This window comes from Papio anubis, chromosome X (assembly GCF_008728515.1).
Source record: "Papio anubis isolate 15944 chromosome X, Panubis1.0, whole genome shotgun sequence".
NCBI classification, from domain to species: domain Eukaryota; kingdom Metazoa; phylum Chordata; class Mammalia; order Primates; family Cercopithecidae; genus Papio; species Papio anubis.
The window spans coordinates 18,779,849-18,807,475 of record NC_044996.1 but is presented as its reverse complement, the minus strand read 5'-3'; the positions used below and the strand labels follow the sequence as shown (position 1 = coordinate 18,807,475).

Genomic DNA, 27,627 nt, shown 5'->3' with positions numbered 1-27,627 from the left:
GGCTGGAGTGCAGTGGCACAATCTCAGCTCACTGCAGCCTCTGTGTCCTGTGTTCAAGCAATTCTCGTGCTTCAGCCACTGGAATAGCTGGGATTACAGGTGTACACCACCATGCCCAGCTCATTTTTGTATTTTTAATAGAGACAGGTTTTTACCATGATGGCCAGGCTGGTCTTGAACTCCTGGCCTCAAGCTGTCCTTCCGCCCCGGCCTCCCAAAGTACTGGGATGACAAGTGTGAGCCACTGCACATGGCCTTATTTTGTTTTTAATCTTAAATTTTCCCTTATATTTTTCTTAGGAAATGAGGTGGAGACTGTATCATGACTCCTGAAATAAAAATTGCCATCATAAAGTAGGAGTCCTACAGACAGCAAACTGGAGAAAAAGATACTAAAATTGGTTTCTAGTTAAAACCAGTCTGAATTCACATTAAACTTTCCCTTTGAAGCAAGTTGGAAGTATAAACTCAGTGGAGTACAGTGGGTCTGGCAGCCATTTTAGTGCTATGAGGTGGTGATTCAGCTGCACTTTTCTTTATTCTGAGGAAGGAAGGGGAAGTTTTCTCAGCATTGCTCTTTTTCCTACCAACACTAACAATGAAAGTGAATTAACCTGTTCTATTAATAATCTTAGAAGTATAGTAAAGAAACTCCGCTTTTAAACACGTTTCTCTTAATCTAGTAAATTTCCTGCATGTTACACCTGCTCTGTCCAATTTGGTAGCAGTTAGCCAAATGTGATTATTTTAATTTGAAGTAATTAAAATGAAATAAATTTTCAGTTCCTTGGTCACTCTAGCCACATTTCAGGTGCTCACCGAATTGGACAGTGCAGATATAGAAAATTTCCATTGTTGCAGAAAGTTCTGTTGGACAGTGCTATGTTAGACAATGGAACCAAAAGACTGTGTGTTAGAAACTGAGTTCGCTAAAATAGTCTTTCACCATCTTGAATGTATAGTCTAAATAATATTAATAGTAAAATGAAATGATCCTTAACCTATTAATAATTTTAGGTTGCTATTTTCTTGGGAAGAGCTGCCAATATTTACCCCTTGTCCCTCTTACTTAATTTAGGTAGAAGAAGTAAGATTGGATCAAATTTTCAACATATGATGATGTTTGCTGGTAAGTTATAACTTTCTTCTCTTGCCCACCTCAAGCGACCATTCACAATGCGTATGCCAGCTTGATGTAACACTGAGATGTTATGCTGGTCATATAATACTCCTTTATTTTTATATTATTTATTTATTTAGAGACACTGTTTCACTCTGTCACCCAGGCTATAGTGCAGTGGCACCATCTTGGCTCACTGCAACCTCTGCGTCCCAGGTTCAAGCAATTCTCGTGCCTTAGCCTCCCGAGTAGCTGGGATTACAGGCGTGCACCAATATGCCTGGCTAATTTTTGTATTTTTAGTAGAGATGGGGTTTCACCATGTTGGCCAGGCTGGTCACGAACTCCTGACCTCAAGTAATCCACCCACCTTGGCCTTTCAAAGTGCTAGGATTATAGGCATGAGCCACCGTGCCTGACCTATAATACTCCTTTAAACATTGAAGTTGCATCCTTGAATAGAAAATATATATATGTATATATTTTATATATATGTATATACATATATTTTATGGGACAATATAATATGTATATACATACACACACACACACACACACACACATATATATATATATATATATATATATATATATATATTTTTTTTTTTTTTTTGTCCCATTCCCTTCTGTGGGAATTTTTCATACTCTGGTTCCAAATCCTTGGTTTAGAATTATGTCATAGAAAGTGAGAAAGATAAAGATGAAGTCATTTTCAAACAAAAACCTGGAGGTGAATGTTTATAGCAGTTCTTTTCATAATTGCCAAAACCTGGAAACAACCCACTTGTCTGTCTCTCAATGCACAAATAGCTAATCAAACTGTGATACATCCATGCTATGGAATACTACTGTGCACTAAAAAGAACAAACAATTTACCCATACAGCATGGATGAATCTCAGAGGCATTATGCTAAGTGCAAGAAGCCAGTCTTGAAAGGTTACCTGCTGTGTGATTCCCTTTACATGACATTCGCAAAAAGACAAAGTCATAGCGATGGGGAATGCATCAGTGGTTGCCAGGGGTTTGATGGAGTGACAAGAGGTTAGACTAAAAAAGGGTAACACAAAGAAATTTCACTGGGGGAAGGATGTTTAAACCATTCTGTGTCTTGATTATAGTAGTAGTCACACACACCTCTATTAATTTGCCAAAACTCATGTGGCTATGGACCAAAAAGAGTGAATTTTACTGTTTGTAAATAAAAAATGAATTTTAAAAAATTATTAAAACATCAGTACATGTCAGTAACATATACAAATTCTATTTCTATTTGTACTTTTTTTTTTTTTTTTTTTTCCCGAGATAGAGTCTTGCTCTGTCACCCAGGTGGAGTACAGTGGTACAATCTTGGCTCACTGTAACTTCTGCCTCCCTGGTTCAAGCAATTCTGCCTCAGCCTCCCGAGTAGCTGGGATTACAGGCGTGTGCCACCATGCCCGGCTGATTTTTGTATTTTTGGTAGAGATGGGGTTTCAGCATGTTGACCAGGCTGGTCTCGAACTCCTGACCTCAGGTGATCTGCCCACCTTGGCCTCCCAAAGTGCTGATTACAGGGTGTGAGCCACCTTGCGCAGCCTATACATATTTAAGTATGTTAATATTTACTGCATATTTGTTCACATGCTTCTAAGTTTTTAGAATGCACTTTATTGCTCTGAATTTATGAAGCTTGCATTGGTAATGAGTTATTGAAGAAATACCTTTTCTGTTCCCCTGTAGGCCTTCGTGGTGCAATGGCATTTGCCTTGGCCATTCGAGATACTGCCACTTATGCACGGCAAATGATGTTCAGCACCACGCTTCTGATTGTGTTTTTTACCGTGTGGGTATTTGGAGGTGGCACCACTGCAATGCTGTCATGCTTGCATATCAGGTAAGTACTAACTGGAGACCTAATTTTAAGATTAAATTTTAATTTGGTTTATTTTTCTGCCCATTTTCAATTTTTAAGCTTTGGTGAATCTGTAATGTTTAATTTTTTCCTTTTAAAAAATATGTAGTATGTAGTACAGAAAAAGGAAAATGTATACGCAAAAGAAAAATTCATTGTTAACACTTTGAGGGATATCTTTCCAGACCTTTTGCTATATATGATATGTATTTTTGACAAAAAGGGGCAATACTAAAGGTACTCTTGTAGCCTGACTTTTGAATGTAAAATAGCATGGACATTTACATTGTAAATATGTTTACATCATTGTTTTAATGGCTGCATATATCCTGATTTATTTACTCAAGTCCCTGTTGTTGGGCTTTTGTATTGTTTCTAGGATTTTGCTATTACCATTACAATTTGAGGATTTTGCTATTACTATTACCATTAACAGTGTGAACATTCTTAAATGTGTACACCACTGTGTACTTGTTTGATTCTTTGCATGTCTAGAAATGAAATTGCTTGCTCAAAAGGATATGTATATATTTAAGGCTTTTGATCAGTATCACCAGGTCAGATAAAAAATTTGCCTTCTACCTGCAATGTATGAGACAGTGCAGTTTACCCCAACCCTAATCACTACTAGATATTATCATTTTTCTCATCAGCACTGTTTTTAACCTAACAATCCAAAGCCAAGATCGTGAGGTCTTAGTCTTGAATGTGTACCAGTTAATGTATTCAATTTGAAAGCTTCCTTGTATCTCAAGAGTTCTGCATTTGTTTCCATGGATACAGCAGCCTATGCTGCTAAAGCCTTTGTAGATTTTAGTTCTGTGTTTGGCTGAAACTTCATAGACATTAAGAGCGACCAAGCTTCCAGAATACATAGGGCTCATTAGAGAAAACAGTGTTTCACACTTTATAGATCCTGTCCTCCATTTTTTAAATTCTATTATGCCTTTTTAAAAACATTCTAAAAACCAGCCAGCCCTAAATCACACTTTGAATGTTGTTGTTATTGTCTTAATTTCTCTTTACTATTCAAATCCCTTATAATTTCTGTGCTTTTATTGTGCATAGTACAAAATACACAATATTCTTATAACCTTAATTACTACTTTAGGGAGGACCTGGCATTTATTGAACACTTACTATGTGCTGGGCATTGTGTTAAGTACATTTTACATATTTATCCAAACGTGATAACTCCATTTCACAAGTGATGAAATAGAGGCTTAGAAAGGTTCTGAGTTGTTCAGGGTCATCTGGATAATTAAATGGCAGGCAGAGGAGCCTCCAGTCTTTCTTAATTTCTTTTAGAAATTAATTTCATCAAACAATGGGCATGGTACATTTTGAAAGGACACAGTTCCTTTCTTTTCTCAAGAGCTTGTAGATGAAGACTTTCCCTCATTTTCCTAAGGATAACAAAATTAAATGTAAGAACAAACCAAACAAAATATCTATGCTTACCATCTTCCCAAAAAGAAAAGACAAAAAAAAAAAAAATACCTACTCACACAAAATGTAATCTACATCACTAGCTGTCAAAGCTCTTTGGCAGCATAGTGCCTGTCCTGTAACAGTTTGTCACTTAATTATAATATTGTCTTATAGTCTTAGGTTACTTCTTATTGTTTTCTTGTTTTATTGGTATTATTCTTGGCCTGTTCGTGAACAGGGGCTGTATTTTAAGCTTCTCTTTCCTCCCCCCAAATTTGTCTAGTACAGTTTTAAGGGCACTGCTAAGTCCTGAAAGTTTAAGATTCATGCAGACTTAGACTTGGCTTTGACTTCTTGCCCCTTCACTGACAAATTCTGTGATCTTAGGCAAGTTCTTTAACCTTTTAAAGCCTCAGTTTCCTCATCTGTAACATGTATGTTATAGTACCTACCTCCTTGGGTTGTTGTAAGGATTCAGTGAGCTAGTATCTGTAAAGTTCTTAGCACAGCATTTCAAATATACCTTTTATTCATTCATTTGATAAACATTTACAGAACACCAGCCATGTGCCGGGCACTGTAGGTTACAACTCAGTGGTTTTTTTTTTTTTTTTTTTTTTTTTTTGGAGACAGAGTCTTGCTCTGTTGCTCAGGCTGGAGTGCAGTGGTGCAATCTTGGCTCATTGCAACCTCCACTTCCCAGGTTCAAGCAGTTCTCCTCCCTCAGTCTCCTAAGTAGCTGGGACTACATGCATGCACCACCACGCCTGGTTAATTTTTGTATTTTTAGTAGAGATGGGATTTCACCATGTTGGCCAGGCTGGTCTCAAACTCCTGACCTCAAGTGATTTGCCTGCCTCAGTGTCGGGATTACAGGTATGAGCCACCTCGCCCAGCCTCAGTGCTTCTTAAGGATACTTTTGCCCCCCTCCCCGCAAGGGACATTTGGCACTTTATGGAGACATTTTTGGTTGTCACAACTGGAAGAGGGAGCTGCTGCTGGCATCTAGTGAGTAGAGGCCAAGGATGCTGCTTAACATGCTACAATGCATAGGACAGGCTCCTCACCAACTCTCACCACCTGCCAACAGAGAATTATCTAGGCCAGAATATCAGTAATGCTAGGGTTAAGAAATCCTGCTCTAGAGAAGCACAGTGATCATAATAAGATAGAGAAGGTTCCTAGACTCATAACATCTAAACTTTAGTGAGAGAAGACAGACAATAAACTAGTAACACATAAATGAACCTGACAACTGTAGATGATATTAAATGCTATGATGGGAATCGGGCAAGGTACTGTGATAGTGACTGGGGATGGGTATGTATTTTATACAGGGAGGCCAGGGACGGTTTCTCTAAGAGGTTACGTTTGAGTTCAGTCTTACCTGCGTGACTAGATGTTGCCAGTTAAACAGTTATCAGGAAGAAGAGCAGTCTAGGCAGAGGGAAGAGCAAGTTACAGAAATCGTGAGGCAGGGGCAAACTTGGCCTGTTGAATGAACAGGAAAAAAGCTCTCATGGCTGGAGTATAGTGACTGAAGGGTAGGTAGGAAGTGAGGTTGGCAAGATCCTATGGAAGCAGAGGTCTGCCAACTTTTACTGTCAAGGGCCAGAGAGTAAATATGTCAGGCTTTAGAGGCCATACAGTCTGTCTCAGCTACTCAACTATAGTGTAAAAGCAGCCCTAGACAATACGTAAATCAATTGGCATGGTTGTATCCCAGTAAAACTTTATTATTTACAAAACAGAAGAGGTACTGGTGTGGCCTGTAGGCTGTAGTTTGTGGACCCCTAATACAAAGTTTTGTGGAACATGGTAAGGGATTTGGATTTTAAAATACAATTGGAAATCCTGGAGGATTTTAAAGCAAGGGAGTGACATGAAGTCATTTACAGTGTAAAAGGTTCACTTTAGCTGTCATGTGGACAGTGGATCCTCAGTAAATTTGAAACAGCCAGCTATTCCCATGTCCTTTCGCATAGTTTGTGACAGTCACATTTGGCTCTCTATCATTTACTACACATCCTTTGCACTTCTGTGTCTCTGAGCCTTTGCTCATACTGTTCCCTCTGCCTGGAATGCTCTTTCGCTGTTAGTAAATGACACAGCTCAAGTGCCACCTCCTTTTCCCCCTGTTCTTTTCCCTCAGAACCACTCTTCTGTTGGTGCAACATTGGGCCTCTCCCATTGTAGAACTTACTTTATTCAGTCTTGTAATAATATTGTTATAAGAGCTACCACTTAGTGTTAATGTTTCAGATACTCTTTTAAAACCTTTTCATACATTTTTTCATTAAATCCTTGCAGCAACTCTGTGTGGTGGATATTAGCCTCATTTTCCAGGTGATAAAGTGATGATTTATAGGACTGTATCACTTGGCTGAGTTCACACAGCTAGAAAGCAGCCAAGTCCAGATTTGAAGCCAGAGCTCCCTGATAGAAGCCCTTAGGGATTATGCCCTAGTTGTGTCGGTTTCCCCCACTAGTCTGTGAGTTCCTTGATGGCAGGGGCCATGTTTAATTCATTTCTATGCCCTGTGCCTAGTACAGTGCCTGGCAAATAATAAGTGCTCTATAAATGTTTATTACATTGACTTAGCTTCTGATAATGTACCCTCTGAGTATTGCAAGTGTGCTATCTTCAAGACCACTAGATGTCACTCGAGATGCATAAATGTGGTTAGAGTCTAATGTGACTGAGAAGATGTTAAACAGCTCCTGGCCATTTTAACAAAGGAAAAATGAGCCATTCTTTGAATTATGAATCTGGTCATAGCGATCTGTTTTCAAGTCCTTGACCATGATTCCCTTGCTTTCCAGATGCAGCCTTGCATCATTTTCTCCCTTCAGTGTTATTTGTGTTCTGGGATGCTACTGCTACAGCTTCTAGTACTGCTTTTTTTTTCTGTGTTGTCTGTAGTAGTTAATTTAATCAATAAACATTTGAGCACCTATTGTGTGTCAGGTACTGTGCTAGACTCTGGGCATACAGAGATGAATTGAGACATGGCCTTTACCCTCAAGGAGCTCACAGTCTTTTTGGGGAGACTGACAGGTAAATAACTATACTCTACTGTGCTAAGTATCATAACAAAGGACTGTAGAAAATGCTGCAGATGCACAGAGGAAAAAATGATTCTGCTTGAAGGGGTCATAGAAAGGTTACTTTGGAACTTGAAAAACACGTTAAAAATGAGGGAAAGCACATTGCAGCTGGAGAGAACAGCATGAGCAATGGCATGGGAGGCTCAGGAGAGGACAGATTTGGGGAGAGGAGCAGGCAGGTATGGCTAGAATGGGGCATGTAGAAGAGAATGATGGAAAATGAGGATGGAAAAGTAGATTGGAGTGGGGTGAGGATGCTAGTTTGTAGAGCGTCTTGAATGCCCCACAAAGGACTTCAGACTTGACCCTCTGGGTTGTAAGCCACTCTCAGAGTCCTTTGTCAAGGGAGTAACACAGCAAGCTCTATGCTGGCGACAGCTGACTCTCAGGGAGAGCCTGGCAGCTGAAAAAGCTTCCATGACAGAGCCCATGAGCCTCAGGATGAGGGCTGCCCTTGAGCAGTTGGGATGGACAGGAGAGAAGACTTGAGAGAGCATTAAGAGGAGGAGTGAACAGAGTTGGTGAGTGCCCGTGTTTAGGGAATAGAGAGAAGCTAGAGAACTTTGTAATGAAGCTTTTCCCTGGGATACAGAAAGCAGGAATTTTAACCAGATAAAAAAAGAATTGTGAAGAAGCAAGGCTAATGTCTATCCATTAGCCTATGAAAAACCTGTAATTGGCCGGGCGCGGTGGCTCACGCCTGTAATCCCAGCACTTTGGGAGGCAGAGGCGGGCGGATCACAAGGTCAGGAGATCGAGACCACGGTGAAACCCCGTTTCTACTAAAAATACAAAAAATTAGCCGGGCGCGGTGGCGGGCGCCTGTAGTCCCAGCTACTCAGGAGGCTGAGGCAGGAGAATGGCGTGAACCCGGGAGGCGGAGCTTGCAGTGAGCCGAGATTGTGCCACTGCACTCCAGCGTGGGCAACAGAGCGAGACTCCGACTCAAAAAAAAAAAAAAAAAAAAAAAAAAAAAAAAAGAAAAACCTGTAATTGGACCCTCTCTTCAGTCATCGAAACAGAATGTTGCCATGAGAGCTGCGAGGTGAATTGCACTGTGCCAGCCTTGTTTTTGGAGCTACCCAGTAATTCTTATTTAGCAACTGGGGCAGTGCTGCTCTCTCTGATTCTGCTTCGAATGGACCTATATTCAGAGAAGAAAATGCTATTTTTTTCTGAAACTGGTAAGTAAGATTGCAGGAAGAGAATCATGGGTACACCCTGCTTGCCTTAGAATCCAAGCTGTTGCTAAGGAAAGTGGCAGGAGCCAAAAATCTGCATCAACAGCCATAGAGAAGCAAGAAAACATTAACCATTCCATAGCAGCTTCTGTGTTGAGAAAAGTGGTTGCCTGACAATGTACATGTGTGAGTAGACCATTTTTTGGCTTCCAAATCTCATTTGCTCTTTGTGTTTCTCCTTTAGGGTTGGTGTTGATTCAGACCAAGAACACTTGGTAAATATGCGTTTTTGTTGTTCCTGGCATTTCTATCAAATGTGCAGTCATTTGGAAAGAAAACAACCTACTGTAAACTTCATCCTTCTATTTAGATCCTGTCCTCTTTGCCTCAGCTTTTAACTGACATCATTCCTGGCTTTTCTCACTGCTCCATAGAGACAAAACCAAGTTTGCCCCAGTGCCATAGTGTGTGGTTATCAAGGGCGACAGCTTTCATGTCTCTGGGCCATCCTGCCTGGGCTTTTGCCCCAGAGGAGAGCAGTCTCTTAAGGACTTCTGGGTTTTCGAGTGACTCCTCTGGCACGGGGAGGCTTTTTCCACTTTTGTTTGCGCATGAAGCCTTGTCTCTGATGTAAGCCCCACTCCAGCTGCTCTTCCTGTGTAACTTTCAAATTGGATGACCAGCAGCTGCCCTAGAGAACTGCCTAGAAGCTTTTGAGTCTTCAACCAGTCTTCCCTGCCTGCTCAGGGGAACGCACTTTCTTACCTTGCCCCTCAGCCTTGGCCAGGTTTCCTTGCTTCCTTCCTTCTGTTGTGTCAGTTTCTCAGTTGTTGCTATGAACTTGAGCCCGTTGGACTGAATGCATTGTAACTCGCTGCCCTCTCTAGACTGACCACCCTTGTCTGGTATTTTCCATCTGTTTTTCAATCGCTTCTGAGCACCATTGAATACATGCCTCCGTATAGACATTAGATGAGAAATCACAGAAATTAGATTTTTGAACATGGAAAGCATCTCTTTCAAAACACAGTTTTTTTCTTGTCTGAAACAAACCCCAGTCAGTATATTTGTCTTCAGGGTGAGGTTAAAAAAAAATTTGTCAGATTCATTTCCTAAATGCTAATTTTGTTAGCTGTTGAGTGATGAGTGTGAATGTATGTATGAGATATAGTAAGTACTTGCCTCTTGTGATCAGACCCTTAAAGTAGAATTCCATGGGCTTGACATACTTGTAAAAACCAAGCTGGATAAATTCCCATGATGCCAGGCTCCTGGGGTAATGTCCAAGGAGTAATAACTCCTCAGTGCCTTCTCCCTGTGTCAAAACAAGAATAAAGTTAATCATGCCGTTCAAAAGACAAATGCTCGATCACTCTCTGTACAAGTCTCCACCAGCTGTGTCACCTCTGTAACCACAGAGGAGAAATGGAAAAGGAGTGACAGGGAGAGAGCCAGGTAGGTGAGTGCCAGTCATGACATACAGAACAAAGAACTGTTTTTTTTCCCTTACCTTCAAAACTCTACGGCTGGGCCTGGCATGGTGGCTCATGCCTGTAATCCCAGCACATTGGGAGGCCAAGGTGGGTGAATCACCTGAGGTCAGGAGTTTGAGACCAGCAGGGCCAACATGGCGAGTCAGGAGTTTGAGACCAGCCTGGCCAACATGGCGAAACCCTGTCTCTGCTAAAAATACAGAAATTAGCTGGGCGTGGTGGTGGGTGCTACTCAGGAAACTGAGGCAGGAGAATCACTTCAATCCGGGAGGTGGAGGTTACAGTGAGCTGAGATCGTGCCACTGTACTCCAACCTGGGCAACAGTGCGAGAGACTGTCTCGAAAAACAAAAACAAAATTAAAAGAAAACAAAAACCCTGTGGCTGTCTTGGTTATATTGTTTCTTTAATATTTTGAATGTCCACCAGAAAGCGCAGAGGAACATTATACTAAGTGTGGAGTGTGTGGGGGTGGGATGTACAGGTGTTCATGTGGTGAGGGATGGTGAAATGTTGCTTTTCAAGAGGTGGAGGCACACAGATACTTCTAATGATGTGAAAGGAATTGCAGGTGTTCTTCAGCTTTTGTAAGCCCATACAGTATTTCCAAACATTTTTGTGTTGTGTATAAGTTGATATATGACACATGACACGTTGAGGGAGAGAGAAATTTATTTTGAGCATTAGAAAGGACAGGAAGAAACCAAAACCCAGAATCTAAACTCTATGCTTGCTTGCTTGCTTGCTTATTTGTTTATTTACTTACTGAGATGAAGTTTCACTCTGTCGGCCATGCTAGAGTGCAGTGGCACGATCTCAGCTTACTGCAACCTCCACCTCCTGGATTCAGGCAATTCTCTTGCCTCACCCTTCCAGGTAGCTGAGACTATAGGTGCCTGCCACCATGCCTGGCTCATTTTTTTGGTGTGTTTTTCATAGAGATGGGGTTTTGCCATGTTGGTCAGGCTGGACTCGAACTCCTGACCTCAAGCGATACACCCACCTCGGCTTCCCAAAGTGTTGGGATTACAGGCATGAGCCACTGTGTCTGGCCTAAATTATGTGCTTTTAGAAAAGAAGATTATGGAACCATAGAACATGAGCACTGGAAAGGACCTTCAGGATTCTCTAAACCTCATCATGTTTTTATACATAAAGAAATTCGAGCCCAGAGAGAGAAAGGGACTTCCTTAAACTACTTAATGTCAATAAGCTGGGACTGGAAGCAGATTGCCTAACTGCCCAACTGCTGACTGCACCACATTACAGATAAAGACACAGTTTATATTTTTGGAAACTTTTAGGAGAGGCCTACTTGCTGTGTTAGTTTCTCCTCCTGGCTGGTCAGGCTTACCATGGAATTTCAGTACTTGTTTTTATTTTGCTAATGTTTCAAGAACATAGTAGCAACTTTGAAGTTGCTAGTTACTTTCCAGATCCATGACAACTCCCAAATATAGGGATGTTGATGTGATGTTTTCTAAGGTGCTATTACTTTGAGAGTTAAATCTTTCAGGTTCAGTACATGAATTATTCCACATTGATTTTTTTTTTCTTTTTTTCTTTTTTTTTGAGATGGAGTCTCGCTCTGTCACCCAGATGGAGTGCGGTGGCACAATCTCAGCTCACTGCAACCTCCACCTCCTGGGTTCAAGTGAACCTCCTGCCTCAGCCTCCTGAGTAGCTGGGATTACAGGTGCGCCCCACCATCCCCAGCTAGTTTTTGTATTTTTAGTAGAGACGGGGTTTCACCATATTGGTCAGGCTGGTCTCGAACTCCTGATCTCATGATCTGCCCGCCTCGACCTCCCAAAGTGCTGGGATTACAGGCATACCCCACCACACCCGGCTAATTTTTGTATTTTTAGTAGAGATGGGGTTTCACCATGTTGGTCAGGCTGGTCTCAAACTCCTGATCTCGTGATCTGCCCGCCTTAGCCTCCCAAAGTGCTGGGATTACAGGCATGAGCCACCGCGCCCGGCCCCCACATGGATTTTTTTAAGTGAGAGTAGATTCGTAAATTAGCAAGCAGCCTGAGTAATGGAGGTGTTCAGAAAAACATTTCAATTTTTTATTCCAAAGCTTCAATATTCAAGCTATTACATTTCTAATATTACCCTTGTTGCAGAGTGTCTTATAGCATAGCAGGCTCTATTTCTGATTCTCCAAAGGAATGGCTCTAAATAAATGTTCATATGTTTGTATAGATATTGATTTATGTATTATCTATCTGCAGGGTATTCCTGAAAATGAAAGGAGAACTACCAAAGCAGAGAGTGCTTGGCTTTTCCGGATGTGGTACAACTTTGATCATAAGTATCCTTAATTGAGAAAAAAAAAAAAAAAAAAAAAGGATAGTGTGGACATAGATAATTACAGCTTAATGGAACAAGTGTTTTGACTGTTCTCTTCCTGGAGCAGAATATAAAACCTACCTTTCATCTTTCCTTTCCCCATCAGTGCTGTGGAAAAGGAAACCCACACAGATAGATTCCTCTGCAAACCCATGAAACCATACGGACTGGTTATTTCAGAAGCTGGCTGTGTAAAGGGAACCAAAGCCCAAATGACATACTTTCTTTGATATATAGGTTTATTTATTGAGCAAACTTTAATATTTATTGTCCTTTAGCTAATTTAGTGAATCCCACGGAAGGTATTTCTTGGTTCTTGTCAGCGTACTTGGCAGGGTAAGAGAGGAAAGCCTTAGGGAAAAGCATGAGAATGAAATCAAAATGCGATAATGTTCGATACTGCGCTGTTCAGCAATACACTTTTTTTCCCCTGACCTTTCCAAAGACTAGGAGATTATCTCTATTCAGCATGCCATAGATAGCTAATGTTTTTGTTTGCCAGATTTCCTTCTTGCCCTGTTGTAAGTCTGTTTCATAGCTGGTAGTGTTGATATTCTATAACCTCTTTAAATCAGGGGTCCCCAACTCCCAGGCCACGGAGCAGTACTGATCCACACAGCAGGAGGTGAGCAATGGGCCAGTGAACATTACTGCCTGAGCTCCGCCTCCTGTCAGATTGGCAGCATTAGATTCTCACAGGAGCCCAAACCCTATTGTGAACTGCACATGCGAGGGATCTGGGTTACATACTCCTTATGAGAATCTAATGTCTGATGATGTGAGGTGGAACAGTTTTATCCCAAAACTGTTTGGTCCCCAGCCCTATCCATGGAAAAATTGTCTTCCACAAAACCGGTCCCTGGTGCCAAAAGGATTGGGGACCACTGCTTTAAATCATGCTTTTTAAACATTTTATCATTATTAAAATTAATTTCTTATTTGAAAATTCACCTAGCAAAAAGAGCCATGGAGTTCTTTCAGGCTCTGATTTATCTGATTCAAAACTTGGTTTATGTTCTACTGGAGCAAATTGGAGACAACCATGTAGGAAATATGTCCTTGCTTTCAACTTTCTGATGAAAGCCTTGTATATTTAAGAAAAATCACTTGACGCTTAATGATTAGAAGCTACTACTTACCATGTTCTTTTTGGTAATTTTTGCATTCACTGTTTGCAAGTACTTCAAAATTAAATTATTGTATGGAAACAAGAATGCAAGCTTATCTGGGGTATTAAGACTCCCATTAGAGAAAGAGAGCCTGGCTCTTAAAATTTTTTAAAGATTATGTCATTACTTTTGGCTCCATTGTCAGGGTTTTGGATATAAGCCACTCCCATATCTCTTGGGACTTTTTCATCCCTCTAATTTAGCAGTAATTTTTTAGTGAGTTTTCTGCATAAAATGTTTTGTACATTTTCTGCATAATATATAAAACAATTCAATGATCCTAATGTTGAGAAAGAGTAGAATAATAGCTTATTCTTCTGTATATTTTATAGAAGTAAACACCAAGGCTTGTTTGACTCAGTACTGCCCTATTAAATCCTACTCAGTGAAGACTTGATCATTTTAATACCTAGCACCCTGATATAATTAAATATTCATTATTTTAGATTTCAGTTTATTTGTGTAGGCAAATGATTTGTTATAATTGAGATATAACTTGAATACAAGAAAGTACATGAATCTTAAGTGTACAGCTTAATGAATTTCAACCTGTGTCAACAACTGTGTGCCTTCATCCATATAAAGATATAAATGAACATTCTCTATCCTCCTCCACAAAGGGGTGACCATGATTCTGACTTTCATCAACACAGGTTAGTTTTACCTGATTTTGATCTTTATATATATGGATTCGTATATTAGGTATTCGTTTCTGTCTTGCTGCTTTCACTCGACATCTGTGTAATTTATCCATATTGTTTCATGTAACAGCAATTCATTCTTTTTTTATTGCTGTAGTAGGGTAGAGCTCTAGTAGGAATATACTACAGGATTTTTGTTTTTAACCAGCCTACTGTTAATAAATATTTGAGTTGTTTCTAGCTTTTGGCTATTATGAAAACCTGCATGAATATATATCTTTTGGTGGACATAAGCACTCATTTCTCTTGGGTATATACCAAGGAGTGCAAGGAGTGGAATTCAGGACAAGTATATGTTTAAAGTTTTGTTTGTTTGTTTTGTTTTGTTTTGGAAGTAGTGTCTGGCTCTGTCACCCAGGCTGGAATGCAGTGGCACAATCTTGGCTCACTGCAACCTCTGCCTCCCAGGCTCAAGTGATCCTCTAAACTCAGCCTCCTGGGTAGCTGGGACTCCTGGTGCATGTCATCACGCCCAGCTATTTTTTTTTTTTTTTTTTTTTAATGTAGAGACAGGATTTCACCATGTTGCCCAGCCTGGCCTTGAACTCCGGGACTCAAGCGATCCACCCACCTTGGCCTCCCAAAGTGCTGGAATTATGGGAGTGAGCCACTTGCCCGGCCTGTTTAGCTTTAAAACAGACATTGCCAACCAGTTTTCCAGAGTGATTACAACCAGTTTAATTGGTTTTAACCAACTTGGTGACTTTATGATTATTTCCATCAGCAAAGTAAGGGAGTTCTATTTTTCAGTCTTTTAAATTTTAGCCATTTTGATGAGTGTGTAGTGATACCTCATATGGTTTAATTTGCATTTCTCTGATGACCAGTGAGGCTGAGCTCCTTTTCTTGTGTTTTGACCATTTAGATATCCTCTTTCGTGAAGTCTAAGTCTTTCGTCCATTGTTTAACTGAGTTGTTTTTTTCTCTCACTGATTTATAGTTTCTCTATATTCCTGAATTGGGATTTTTTGTTGTTGTTGTTGATTATTATATTTTCTCTTGGTAGCTTGCCTTTTCATTTTCTTAATCCTGCACTTAAGGAGTAGAAGTTCTTCGATTTAATGAAGTCTATTATATTTTGTTTATTTTTAGGATCAGTTCCCACTCTCACCCAGGCTGGAGTGGAGTGGTGCAATCATAGTTCACTGTAGCCCCAACCTCCTGGGCTCAGGTGATCCTCTTGCCTCAGCCTCCTGAGTAGCTAGGACAACAGGTGCATGCTACCACACCCAGCTAGTTTGAAAAAATTTTTTATAGAGACAGGGTCTCACTTTGTTGCCCAGGCTAGAAGTCCATTTTATTCACCTTTTATGGTTAGAGTTTTCTGTGTCTTAAGAAATCTTCCATATCCCAAGGTCATGAAGATATTTTCCTGTTTTCTTCTAGAAGTATGATTGCTTTAACTATCACATGTAAGTCTTTGATCCATCACAAATTCATTTTTGTGCATGATGAGAGATAGTGGGTCAAGATCTACTTTTTTCCATATGCATATCCAGTCGATGCAGCACCGTTTATTGAAAAATACCATCCTTACCCCACTGAATTGCAATACAACAAAGATTTGTTGAATAAGTGGGGATAAGTTTCTGGACTCTCTTTTTTATCCTGTTTCTCTATTTTTATATCAATACCACATTCTTTTAATTACTGTACTTTATAATAAGTCTTACTATCCAGTAGAGTAATTAAAATCTGGCTTTTTTCTTCTCCAGTATTGCCTTGGCTATTTTGGGTGCTTTGTGTTTTCCTTTAAATTTTAGAAACAGCTTGTCAAGTTACACACGTGCACACACGTACACACACACACACACAAAACTGCTGGCAAGTTTATTGGGTTTGTATTGAATCCATAAATGAATTTGTAGAGAAATGATATCATAACAATATTCAGACTCCATATCATAAACAGCATATTGCTCCATTCATTTAGGTCTTTTAAAATTTCTCTCATTAATGATTTGTACTTTTCAGTGCACAGCTTTTGTACATCTTTCATTAGATTTGTCCCTAAGTATTTGAAGTATTTGATCCTATTGCAAATGGTATTTATTCTATTTTATACTTGTTTGATGTAAATATATAGATTTAAATATATATATATATTTTGTTTGTTTGTTTGTTTGTTTTGTTTTGAGACGGAGTCTCGCTCTGTCACCCAGATTGGAGTGCAGTGGCGCGATCTCGGCTCACTGCAACCTCTGCCTCCCAGGTTCAAGCGATTCTCCTGCCTCAGCCTCCCAAGTAGCTGGGACTACAGGCGCCTACCACCACGCCCAGCTAGGTTTTTGTATTTTTAATAGAGGCGGGGTTTCACCATGTTAGCCAGGATGGTCTCAATCTCCTGACCTCGTGATCTGCCCGCCTTGGCCTCCCAAAGTGCTGGGATTACAGGTGTGAGCCACCACGCCCAGCCTAAAATTTGATTTTATATATGGACCTTGAGTCCAGCAGTCTTGCTAAGTTCACTTATGATTTCTGATAGATTCTTTTTGGTCTTCTATATTCATAATTAAATGATCTATGAGTAATGATGTTTTTTTTTTTTTTTTCTTTTCCAATCCCTGTATTTCTTTTTTGTGTCTTTTTACATTGGCTTTTGTAGGGGACTTCTCCAGTGCAATGCTGAATATAAGTGATGATACTGGACGTTCTTATCTTATTCCTGACCTCAGAGGGAAATTTTTCAATATTTCACCATTAAGTACGATGTTAGCTGTACATTTTTGGATATATCCTTTAGCAGATTAAGAGCATTCTCTTTTATTTCTAGTCTGCTGAGAGTTTTTATCATTAGTTTTTGTCTGCTGAAAATTTTTAGTATCAGATGCTTTTTCTGCATCGAGATGATGATGTGTTTATATTTTTCTTCTTTAATCTGTTATTTTGATTTCCATTGATTGGTTGTTTTAATGCTAAACCAGCCTTGCATTGCTGGAACAAATTCCACTTGGTCATGATGTGTTATCCTTTGTGTATATCACTGGATTTAATTTGCTAATATTTTGCATCTGGTTTCTGTATCTATTTTTATGAACAATAATGGCTTGTGATTTTTTCTTATAGTGTCCGTGTTAGGTTTCTATAACAAGATTAAGCTGGCCTCATAAAATGAATTGGGGAAGTATTCCTTCATTTTCTGTTCTCTGAAGGAGTGTTAAGATTAGTGGTTTTTGTTTGTTTGTTTTTTGTTTTTTTTTTAATGTTAGGAAAGTTTTACCAGTGAAGCAATTTGAGCCTGGAGCTTTTTGTAGGAAAAAGTTTTTAATTTCATTAATAAATACAGGACTATGTAGGTTTTCTTTTTTCTTCTTCTTCTTCTTCTTCTTCTTCTTCTTTTTTTAAAAACCATTTGTCAACATCTGGCAAGTTTTGTTTTCTAAGGAATTTTTTCTTGTAGAGACAAACATCAAGACCTGTTAGCCTCAATACTACCCATTCAGTACCAGAAGATGAAGACCTGGTCATTTCTTTACCCAAAACACTAGTGGAATTCATCATTCCAGTTTTTTAGTGGCTTTGTGTTTGGCCAGATGTTTTATAAAGCATGTTTATATAGAGTGCTTTAATCTTTACTTATAATTTATTAATATGAGGATTCATGAAATTTTCTCTGACTTTCTCATTTTTAATTGAGAACCACCTTAGGTTCTCATTTTAGAAAATGAGGAGGGAGGGCATGGAGGCTCACGCCTGTAAACTCAACACTTTGGGAGGCTGAGGTGGGAGGATTGCTTGAGGCAGGCTCAGTTCAAGACCAGGCCTAGCAACATAGTGAGACCCTGTCTTTGCAAAAATTAAATTAAAAAAAGTAGTTGGGCATTGTGGCATGTACCTGCTATTATCACCCACTGCACTCTAGCCTGGGTGACAGAGTGACAGTCTGTCTCAAAAAAAAAAAATAAGCAAATGAATAAACAAATAAAGTGAGGAATTTATGTGTCTGTATCATTTTCTCCTTGTGATTCCCTCTTTTTCCTTCTGTCATGTTTCTCATGTCTGTTTTTATTTTTTGGCAAATAAATGAATACTGAAATGAGGGCCTATGATAAAGGGCCTCATGATACATAGTTTTTAAAAATGTCTTGAGATTTGACTTGCCTTTCCTTCTTATAGCTTCCTAAGGAAGTCAGTCTGATACTGAAGTTTCAACTTATAGCATGCAGGAGGCCAGCTGAATTCACAATAAATGATGAAAAACATTTTATTACTATGTTCTGCTGGAACATTTAATTTCCTCTCTGGCCATTAACATTGTTTACTTTCTCCCTTATCTCCTTTAGTGCTCAATTTACAGTGATGTTCCTTTTGGTTTCAGTAAAATCAGAAAAGCAATGTGATGTGGTGGTAAGGGCACAAGATTTGAAATTCAGACCAATTTGGGCTAGCAGATTGGTCCCCATTTACCTCATTGTGTGGCTTTAGGTAGGTCATTGACCTCTCTGAGCCTCAGTTTCCATATCTGTGAAGTGGAGATGATAAAATACCCCTTTGCTGTTTCACTGCCATAATGTGAGGAGGAAATGAGACCATAGACGTGAAAGCCCTTTGCTGTCCTCCGAAGTGGTTGCTACACCGTGATGGTGATTATTATCAAACGGATTGCTCTTTTAAATTTGTAAAGAAAGGACCACAGCTCTTCCTTAACCACCGCAGCTATCTGAAGCCTCTGCTGACTCACAGCGGGCCTCCGCTGACAACAACACTCCCTGCCTGCTGTGGACCCATCGCCAGGTGCCTCACCAGCCCCCAGGCTTACGAAGTAAGTCGGTTTTATCGAAAACTAAATTCTTCAGTAAGTTAAATTTATCTGCTCTGTGGATGAGTCACTGGTTTTATTTTATTTTGGTTTGGTTTTCTGCCTTTGAGGTATAAATTCCATGAGGGAATTTAAGCATATTTTGCTCAACCAGAAAATACACTGAAACCTATAAATATAATTCACAGCCTTTGAAAGAGCATTTGAAAACAGATATAGAATCGTGCCTCATCTTACTGTGGGTGATTTTAGTAAATAGTTCTATTTCCATGCTGGCTTTCATTTCTTTGCAGTATGTGTCCTGAGCTCAGTACTAAATGTGTATGCTTTCATCCACAAATGAGGGTTGTCTCAGTTACATTGAGAGGATTTTAAAACAATTTTGACATCCCTAAAGTGCAACAGATGGTCTATTATTTCACACCTCCCAACCTTTGGATGTTTGGGAAAGCTTATCTGCCTCTGTTCCACCTTGTTGGGACGCATGAACATATCTAGATAGAATCTGGATTCCATATTTTTTTTCCATAGCTACCAAAATGTGATTGGTAATTTGATAAATGTTGCTACTAAGAAAAAAAATAACAGAAATGCTAGCCAGCCTTTGTTTTTAAATGTGAGCATTTTTATTTTTCAATTTCTTTTTTAAAAACCTTCCATTCTGGCCAGGCGTGGTGACTCATGCCTGTAATCCCAGCACTTTGGGAGGCCGAGGTGGCGGATCACCTGAGGTCAGGAGTTCAAGACCAGACTGGTCAACGTGGCGAAACCCCATCTCTACCAAAATTACAAAAATTAGCTGGGCACAGTGGCGCGCGCCTGTAATCCCACTCGGGAGGCTGAGGCAGGACAATTGCTTGAATTGGAGAGGTGGAGGTTGTGGTGAGCAGAGATCATGCCACTGCACTCCAGCCTAGGCGACAGAGTGAGACTCTATCCAAAAAAGAAGAAGAAGAAGAAGAAGAAGAAAAAGCCTTCCATTCTAAACCAACCTTTCAGAAATAATCTATGACATCATATAGGCTCCCTTGTTAACAAAGCCCACCAGTTTTGACTACTCAGATGCAACACGCAGAACCTTGAGAGGGGAAGCTGTATAAGAAATGGACAGGAAAGAGTAGGCAGAGTAGGGGTGGCATCTGGGCCAGGGAGGAGCATCCTACGGCTTTGTGTTATGTCGAGTCAATGCATGTTTCTGACAGACTGTGCCCGTGAGATGGGGAGCACACCCCATGTTGCCCCTCCTCTCCCTTCCACATTGCCCAGGCTCCCCTCTCAAACATTGTCTGCATTTCCGCTATGCCCTGTTAACCCACATGACTGTGCAGAGAAGTCAGCCAGCTCTGTTGGTTCAGGCAGTGAAGCTTGGCTCTTGGATTCCAGAGACCCACTCGCCATCACCAAAAGCCAGAAGAGGTCCACAACAACCCTGTGTCCTTGGAATGTAGCAAAACACAACAGGCTCCCTAGGGCAGCTGTAACAAAGTACCACAAACCGAATGGCTTAAACAATAGAAACTTATCATCTCTTAGTTCTGGAGGCTGAAATCCAAGGTCAAGTTGTTGGCAGGGTCAGTTCCTTCTAGGCTGTGAGGGAGAATCTGCTCCAGGCCTCTCTTCCAACTCCTGGTGGCTTCCTGGCGATCTTTGACCTTCCTTGACTTATAGATGCATCACTGTGTATCTCTACTTTCATCTTCACATGGGATTCTACCTGTGTGCGTACCTACCTCTGTGTCCAAATTCCTCCTATTCATAAGGACAGCAGTCATACTGAATCAGGGCCTACCTTATTTTAAACAAGACCCTATTTCCAAACAAGGTCACATTCACAGGTGCTGGGGGTTAGGACTTCAACATCTTTTGGTGGGGAGGGCGGGGGAGGATACAGTTTAACCCATAACAACCATCACACTTAATTTTTTTTTAGACAGAGTCTTGCTCTGTCACCCAGGCTGGAGTGCAGTAGCGCGATCTTGGCTCACTGCAACCTCCACCTCTTGGGTTCAATGATTCTTATGCCTTAGCCTCCTAAGTAGCTGGGATTACAGGTGTGCACCACCACACCCAGCTCATTTTTCTGTATTTTTTAGTAGAGATGGGTTTCGCCATGTCAGCCAGGCTGGTCTTGAACTCCTGGCCTCAAGTGATCCACTCACCTTGACCTCCCAAAGTGCTAGGATTACAGTCATGAGCCACTGCACCTGGCCCAGACGTAATTTATATTATTTTTGTTAACTGCTTTTTTTAGTTATAAAACTGGCAAGCTCATGACCAAATATCCATGGAGTATGGAATGTACAAAGTGAAAAATCAAAGTTGCCTTCCTCCTACCTGCAGTCCTCGAGGCAGTCTTTATTATAGGCTCACTGTGGATACTTCCCTGATATATTTTCTTGCAAATGAATATGTGTATATATGGCTTTGTTATTATTTTACACAAATGGGATTATAATAGGCATATTGTCCCATTACTTGCTTTTTTTTCAATTACTGATACATCATGGATACCTTTACATGTGAGTACAGTAAATGTCTTACCTTCTCTTTTCATGGCTACAAATTTCCATTTCATAGCTATAGCAAAATTCATATATTCAGTCTCTTATGGATAGACATTTCAGTCATTTCCTTTTTTGCTATTATAAACAATACTTATAGTGAATATCCTTTTACATATAAACTTACCCAACTATGTAAAAGTATATAGAATAGATTTTAAAGGTAAAATCACTGAGTCAAAAGGCATGTGCATTTTACAATTTGATAGATATTGCCCCAAACCTCAAACTTAATAAAGATATTAGAAGGTGCTGAAGAGCCCCTGAGGACCTGTGAAGGAGCCACAGAGCTAGTGAGTATTGCTGAATTAAGTGATAGATACCGGTTAGGTAGACTTACTGTCCTAACTAGATTAGATAGGAAGGGATTTAGGCTGGTTGGTGGCTATGAGTTTGTTTGTTTTTGAGATGGGTTCTGGCTGTGTTGCCCAGGTTAGCCTCAAACTTCTGGGCTCAAGCAGTCCTCCCGCCTTAGCCTCCCCAGTAGCTAGGACAATAGGCATGTGCCACCCATACCCAGCCATTTGTTTTTCAGTTCACACTTGTTTTGGCCTTTGAGTATTTGGGGAAATTTCTAGCAACAGCAGATTAAATTCCTTTTTAGATTTTGTCTAATAGTCTTCTCAGTCTATTTGACGGTCTTAGACAAATTCAAAATTTTCAAACAGACATGGGATTTAGGAATCTGGAGAATATACTTCCCTCAAGGAGCATTAATGACAGACTGTTTCATGCTAGATCAATGTGCATATTTAGAATGATCCTTTCTCTTTAAAGTCATTTAGAAAAAATGACTTCTTCTGTTTTTTAAAAGTAATATGTACTCATTATAATAAAATTTCAGATAATACAGAAACATAAAGAAGAAAAGACTTTTCTATGCACTCTTACTTACATTTTTTATTTGCCAAAATAGGACTATGTATTCCTGATACTTTTCCCTTTCGTAGAACCTTATTTAAGTATACTATTTTGGCTGTAATATTTCCATGAGAATCCAAGCTGCTGTGGAGCTGCAGTGAGGGCTTGATAAGTTTCTCTGTGCCCCAAACTGTATTAGGTGGTTGGACCATGTAGCATTTACCCTGTGTCTTCACCACATGTGTATCGGTCTGCTCCCCTCACACACTAGACTGTAATCCTCTTGAGGGCTTGATACACACACAGTTACAGCTCAAGGGTAAGTGCCACTACAGGGAGAGGGCCAAGTATAGGATGCCATGAAAGCACACAGGAAGGACACCTAACCTAGTCCTAGAAGCTCAAGGAAGACTTCAGAGCTAAAGTGATAAAAGGGTGTTAGTCATGTGAAAGGAAAGAGGGGTCATGTAGAAGGACCTGGAGGTAAGAGAAACCACGAGGAGTCTGGGCAGCTGTCAGCACTTCAGTCTGGCTGGCAGACAATGGGGCTGTTGGTGTGGGAGGGGCAGATTGTGGCAGGAGAGGAACTAAAGAGGCCAAGTCACGCTGTATTTTAAGCCAAGGTGTGGACTTTATACTTTATCCTGAGGGCAGTGGGCTACCACTTAAGGTTTTAAATAGGGAATCCTCTAAAATACTCCTGTTGGAAATGTCTCTTGAACTCAACAATTCTTAAATCTTACTTTGTTTGCATTTAGAACCAGGAACAGTTGAAAGATGATGATTCTGATCTTATTCTCAATGATGGTGATATCAGTTTGACATATGGAGATTCTACTGTGAACACTGAATCGGCCACATCCAGCGCTCCAAGGAGATTTATGGGAAACAGTTCTGAAGATGCCTTGGATCGGGAGCTTGCATTTGGGGACCATGAACTGGTCATTCGAGGAACACGCCTGGTTCTTCCAATGGATGATTCTGAACCCCCGCTAAATTTGCTAGATAATACGAGACACGGTCCAGCCTAAGCTTACTAATACTCACTTAGTGATTTGTAAAATTTGCACATGTGATTGTGAAGAAATTTGTACTACCTAAAAGTCCCAGTGCATGTCTCTGAATGTGTAAGCTATATAAATGCTATTTATATGGCATAGAAAGAATATAAATATCCTGTACACGGCAGATTGTGAACAAACTATATTCCTTTAAGTTTTCCTGGTTGCACTCTGTAGACTGGATCTGTTTTAGAAAGTTACTTTCACAGTGATGTTATGTGTTCTGTTAGTTTTATGTCTCAGTTAAAGTACAAAAAGTGATGGATTTTCTCTTTCTTAAACTTACCTGACACTTAACCAGAGTACCAAGTTCTTGTGATGTGAATTAATTTTTTTGTGTGCTAGGGGAGGGAGAGTGAGGAGGGCATGTTAGTTCCTTGGGAACCCAGGGAGGAGAGGTTCCTTTATTGGGAAACTTGTTGATAGCTGCTGCCTTTGTCCTGACCGTTTTCTTTCCCTTTTCTCTGGTGGCCTGTTGTGGTGCAAGGAGCTGATGGCATTTGATCTTGCCCCATTCAGGTTGGGGAGTGAAGTGTGGGGACCCTTTTCCCCCGCTTGCTGTGAAAGCACAGATTCATTGACTAGAGTACACTGTTGTTCAGAAAAGAAGGCTGCAAATGACTTCTGAGACCTTATGTCTTTTCTTCCAGACCAAGACCATAGAAGGAGTAGCATCTAGCCGGCTTAGCCAAAGTACAGGTGTATATAGTTCAGGGCACTTGATTTATATTTGGAGGGGCTGGGGTGGGCAGAGAGCAAGAGGCAAGTAAAGAGAATGATGGTTTCAGAGATCTCTCTTCCCAAATGTGTAAATATTCTATAGCAGATAAGTTTAAATAAGAAATTTAATTGCTGCTTAATTTTTGATTATGTACTTTATCTGTATAGCAAGCTTTGTCGTCAGAAGTTTTTATATCAATTTAAATTGCTGCTCTTTAGCAGCCAAACAGGAGCAAAATGTAAAATTTTTGAACTTACTGTGTCTAATCATCATTTGTTAGTCTGTAGTTAATGTCAACAGTTAATTTATGAACCCACGATCGTTCCACACTACACCAAAGTCAGTCATAAGAGAAATCGAATATTCTGGGCATTGATTGCAGCAAGGTGGCTGCTTTGTGTGCAGGAGGTGTAGTAGTCTTCATTTTCACGGTACTTTTTAATATTAATTATCTAAGCTGCCATGCATTTTTTTTACAGTTTTCAAGGAAGAGCACAGAACAATTTCTCATTTCATATTTGGAGTATGAAAGTAGATTCTATTTTGTAATGCTGATAATACCTAAAGGTGCATGGAATGCTTGGAAGAATACTTTTTGATGTTGATTTTGACCTGTTCGTGATTCAGAAGAAAAACAAACTGTTTTGGATTTTTTTCCCTCAGGTCTGAGTAGCATTGCCTTAAATCTTACCCAGTTAGAACATTGGTTTATTTACATGATGTTCAGATTTTCCAGTGAAAAATACCCTTCCGAACAAAACATGTACTTACTCTCCAAAAGGTATCTGTGCTATTACAAACACTCCTTGAGATTTTAAGGGAATTCTAATGTTGTACCCTTTCGTGGCAGCTTTGACTGTTGGCATAGCCATTTGTTACGTAGTGGTAGCGACTTTCCTGCTATGCAGGAATCCCTCCCATGAAGTGTATGTTTTACATGATGTGTGCCTCTTCACACAGTAAATAGTTTCTTGTTAATGTATGTTTGAGGGGTTTGAACGTCAGTGTCATTTACCCACAAAGTTATTCAAGTTGTAAAAGGTTATACAATAATTTAACAACTACTTTTTTTTATTCTGTCGGGTTACTGACCTCACTTTATGTAAATACTTCGCATGACAAATTCAGTAACTCGTCTATTTCAGCATGCATAAGACTTTTCACTAGGGAAACTGAAAAAGCTTGAGTCAAATAAATCTGCCTTCATACTTTATCAAGGGGAACCAAGCCTGCTGTGTTTAACATCAGCATCTGGAAGATTTTCCTCTCCTCTAATCTGTGTACACATCTCCAAGAAAGGAAGAAAATACAAACTCTGCTCAGACGCCTATGAAACACCTGAATGAACTTTGATGAAGTCCAGTCTGAGTTACCATCATGCACAAGTAGAACTGCTCTTGGACTTGTTTTCCTGTTGTTTGTGGAACCTACACGTTTGAATGACTTGAACGTTGCATCTTTTAAAGTTATTTTTTAAGATTTCTTGGCATTTATCCTAGTTGTCCGTGTTTGGCAATGTGCTGTTAAAGTAATAGACTTTTAATCTTTATGTATTTTTTGTTTTCTCTGGAGTACTTGGACAGATGTTATAGTGGTTTCTTTTAGGAAAATCTGTCATTAAAAAAGTTATAGCCTTGCAAATAACCACTCACAGTATTTGAGTCACAGTTTATTCTAGTGAGACGTAAAGAGTGCTGACTTCATTTATTTTTCTACCTATATACCTACTGGAAAAGGGGAAGACTAATGTTTTCAAATAAACAAACAGAAACCTAACAGAACTTAACTTATGGGGTGGCAGATTTTTGGTGCTTATGTGTAAGGGTGGATTTATTTGCTTATGGTCACAATTGGACTCTTTAGGAAATGTGACTCAAAGCAGTCAAATTCCGTTACATGGATTTGTAGCCTGTTAGCTTAGTAATGGATAATGTTATGAAAATGCTGGTATGAGGAGAGAGAATTCTATATCCAGTTAGGCAGGAAGGCAGTTCCAAGTATATCCAGTTAGGTAGGAAGGCAGTTCCAAGTTTGGCTGAAAGCATGATCACACAAATACAAATAGTCCTCCTTCCAAGTTAAAGACATGTCTCTCTGTGCATGAGAAGTTTTATAGTCTAGAGTGTGCTGACTGCAAGTTTGTCTAGTCCAGCAATGGCACCAACCACGCTATCTGTTGTGTTTTGTTGTCATCCACTCCAGCTTCCTTGTTTATGGCCCAGTGAGAGACATTGGTGGGGGATGATCCACACACAACAGGCTCTTTTCTTGAAGGAACCCATGTTTTCTAATTCACCACACAAAACCCTACATTAGATCTGAGCAGGTACAGTTGTTAACCTGACCCAATGCAGGAGTATAATGAGATGAGAGTCCCTGACAGGACGTATGCCACACAGATGATGTAGTGTGAGGCTTGAAAGTAAATTGGAAATGATAATAGTTCTCATTTTTGAGCCCTTCTTAGGTACTGGTCATGTGTATACAAGGCATTTTTAAATCTATAATTCAGTCATGCGTTGAGGGCACATTCTATCATCCTCAGTATACAGATGAGACTGAGGTGCAGAGAAGTCACACAGCAAGTTAAGTGGCAGAGCCAGGACTCAAGTCTGGCTCCAAAGCCCAGATGCTTACTACTCTGCTGGCCCCAAAGGCAGGCTCTGCTGATTCATCCTGAGTGTGACCAGAAGGATGAAGGGAATTGCAGAATTGCTTTCTAGCCTGCTGCCCCCAACCTGCTTGTCATCAGGCCAGGCTAGAGCATGAAGTCTCAGCTCTGTCCCTCCACTTGCTGCTGTGCTCTTGGCTGTCAGGCATGCGTTACCTGGTTGGGAGGGTCCTCGCATTCATAGCAAAGGGCCCTCCAGTGTCTTGTTGGGCCTATGGGCAAGCAGCCTGCCTAGCAGCATTTCTTCATGCTCTAACTCCCAACATTATCACCAAGGGGCCCGGATTTTATAGCGGAGTTTGCAGTCCTGAACAATGGCTTTGCATCCCCACAGTTAAGCATAGTAGAAAAAGCCCAGGCTCTGGAGTGACACAGACCTGGGTTCAAACCCAGGCTCTGCTGCTTGCTTATTGTATAATGTTGACCACTTACTTCACTGAACCTTTTAGTTTTCTCAGCTGTAAAGTTAATTCATTCAAGAAATATCTGAGTGCTTACTTTGTGCCACACACAGTGGAGATAGCGGCAAATAGCTAAACAAT

The 27,627-nt window shown here is 40.2% G+C and overlaps 1 protein-coding gene across 5 annotated transcripts in view; it reads left to right on the top strand.

Annotated features, from left to right (window-relative positions):
• SLC9A6 (solute carrier family 9 member A6) overlaps window positions 1-26,070 on the top strand; it is a 62,143-nt gene extending 36,073 nt beyond the window's left edge. For 3 of the 5 annotated variants that reach the window (XM_017954410.2, XM_017954409.2, XM_017954411.3), the window contains 7 exons: window positions 1,018-1,129; window positions 2,842-2,995; window positions 7,414-7,503; window positions 8,979-9,009; window positions 12,464-12,543; window positions 19,108-19,213; window positions 23,391-26,070. In XM_017954410.2, coding sequence (XP_017809899.1) covers window positions 1,018-1,129; window positions 2,842-2,995; window positions 7,414-7,503; window positions 8,979-9,009; window positions 12,464-12,543; window positions 19,108-19,213; window positions 23,391-23,663 — 846 coding nt within the window. In that variant the 3' untranslated portion in view covers window positions 23,664-26,070. The remainder of the gene's footprint in view (window positions 1-1,017; window positions 1,130-2,841; window positions 2,996-7,413; window positions 7,504-8,978; window positions 9,010-12,463; window positions 12,544-19,107; window positions 19,214-23,390) is intronic. The other 2 variants (XM_009198332.4, XM_003918323.3) reach the window with 1 other exon arrangement.
• Window positions 26,071-27,627: the final 1,557 nt, after the last annotated feature.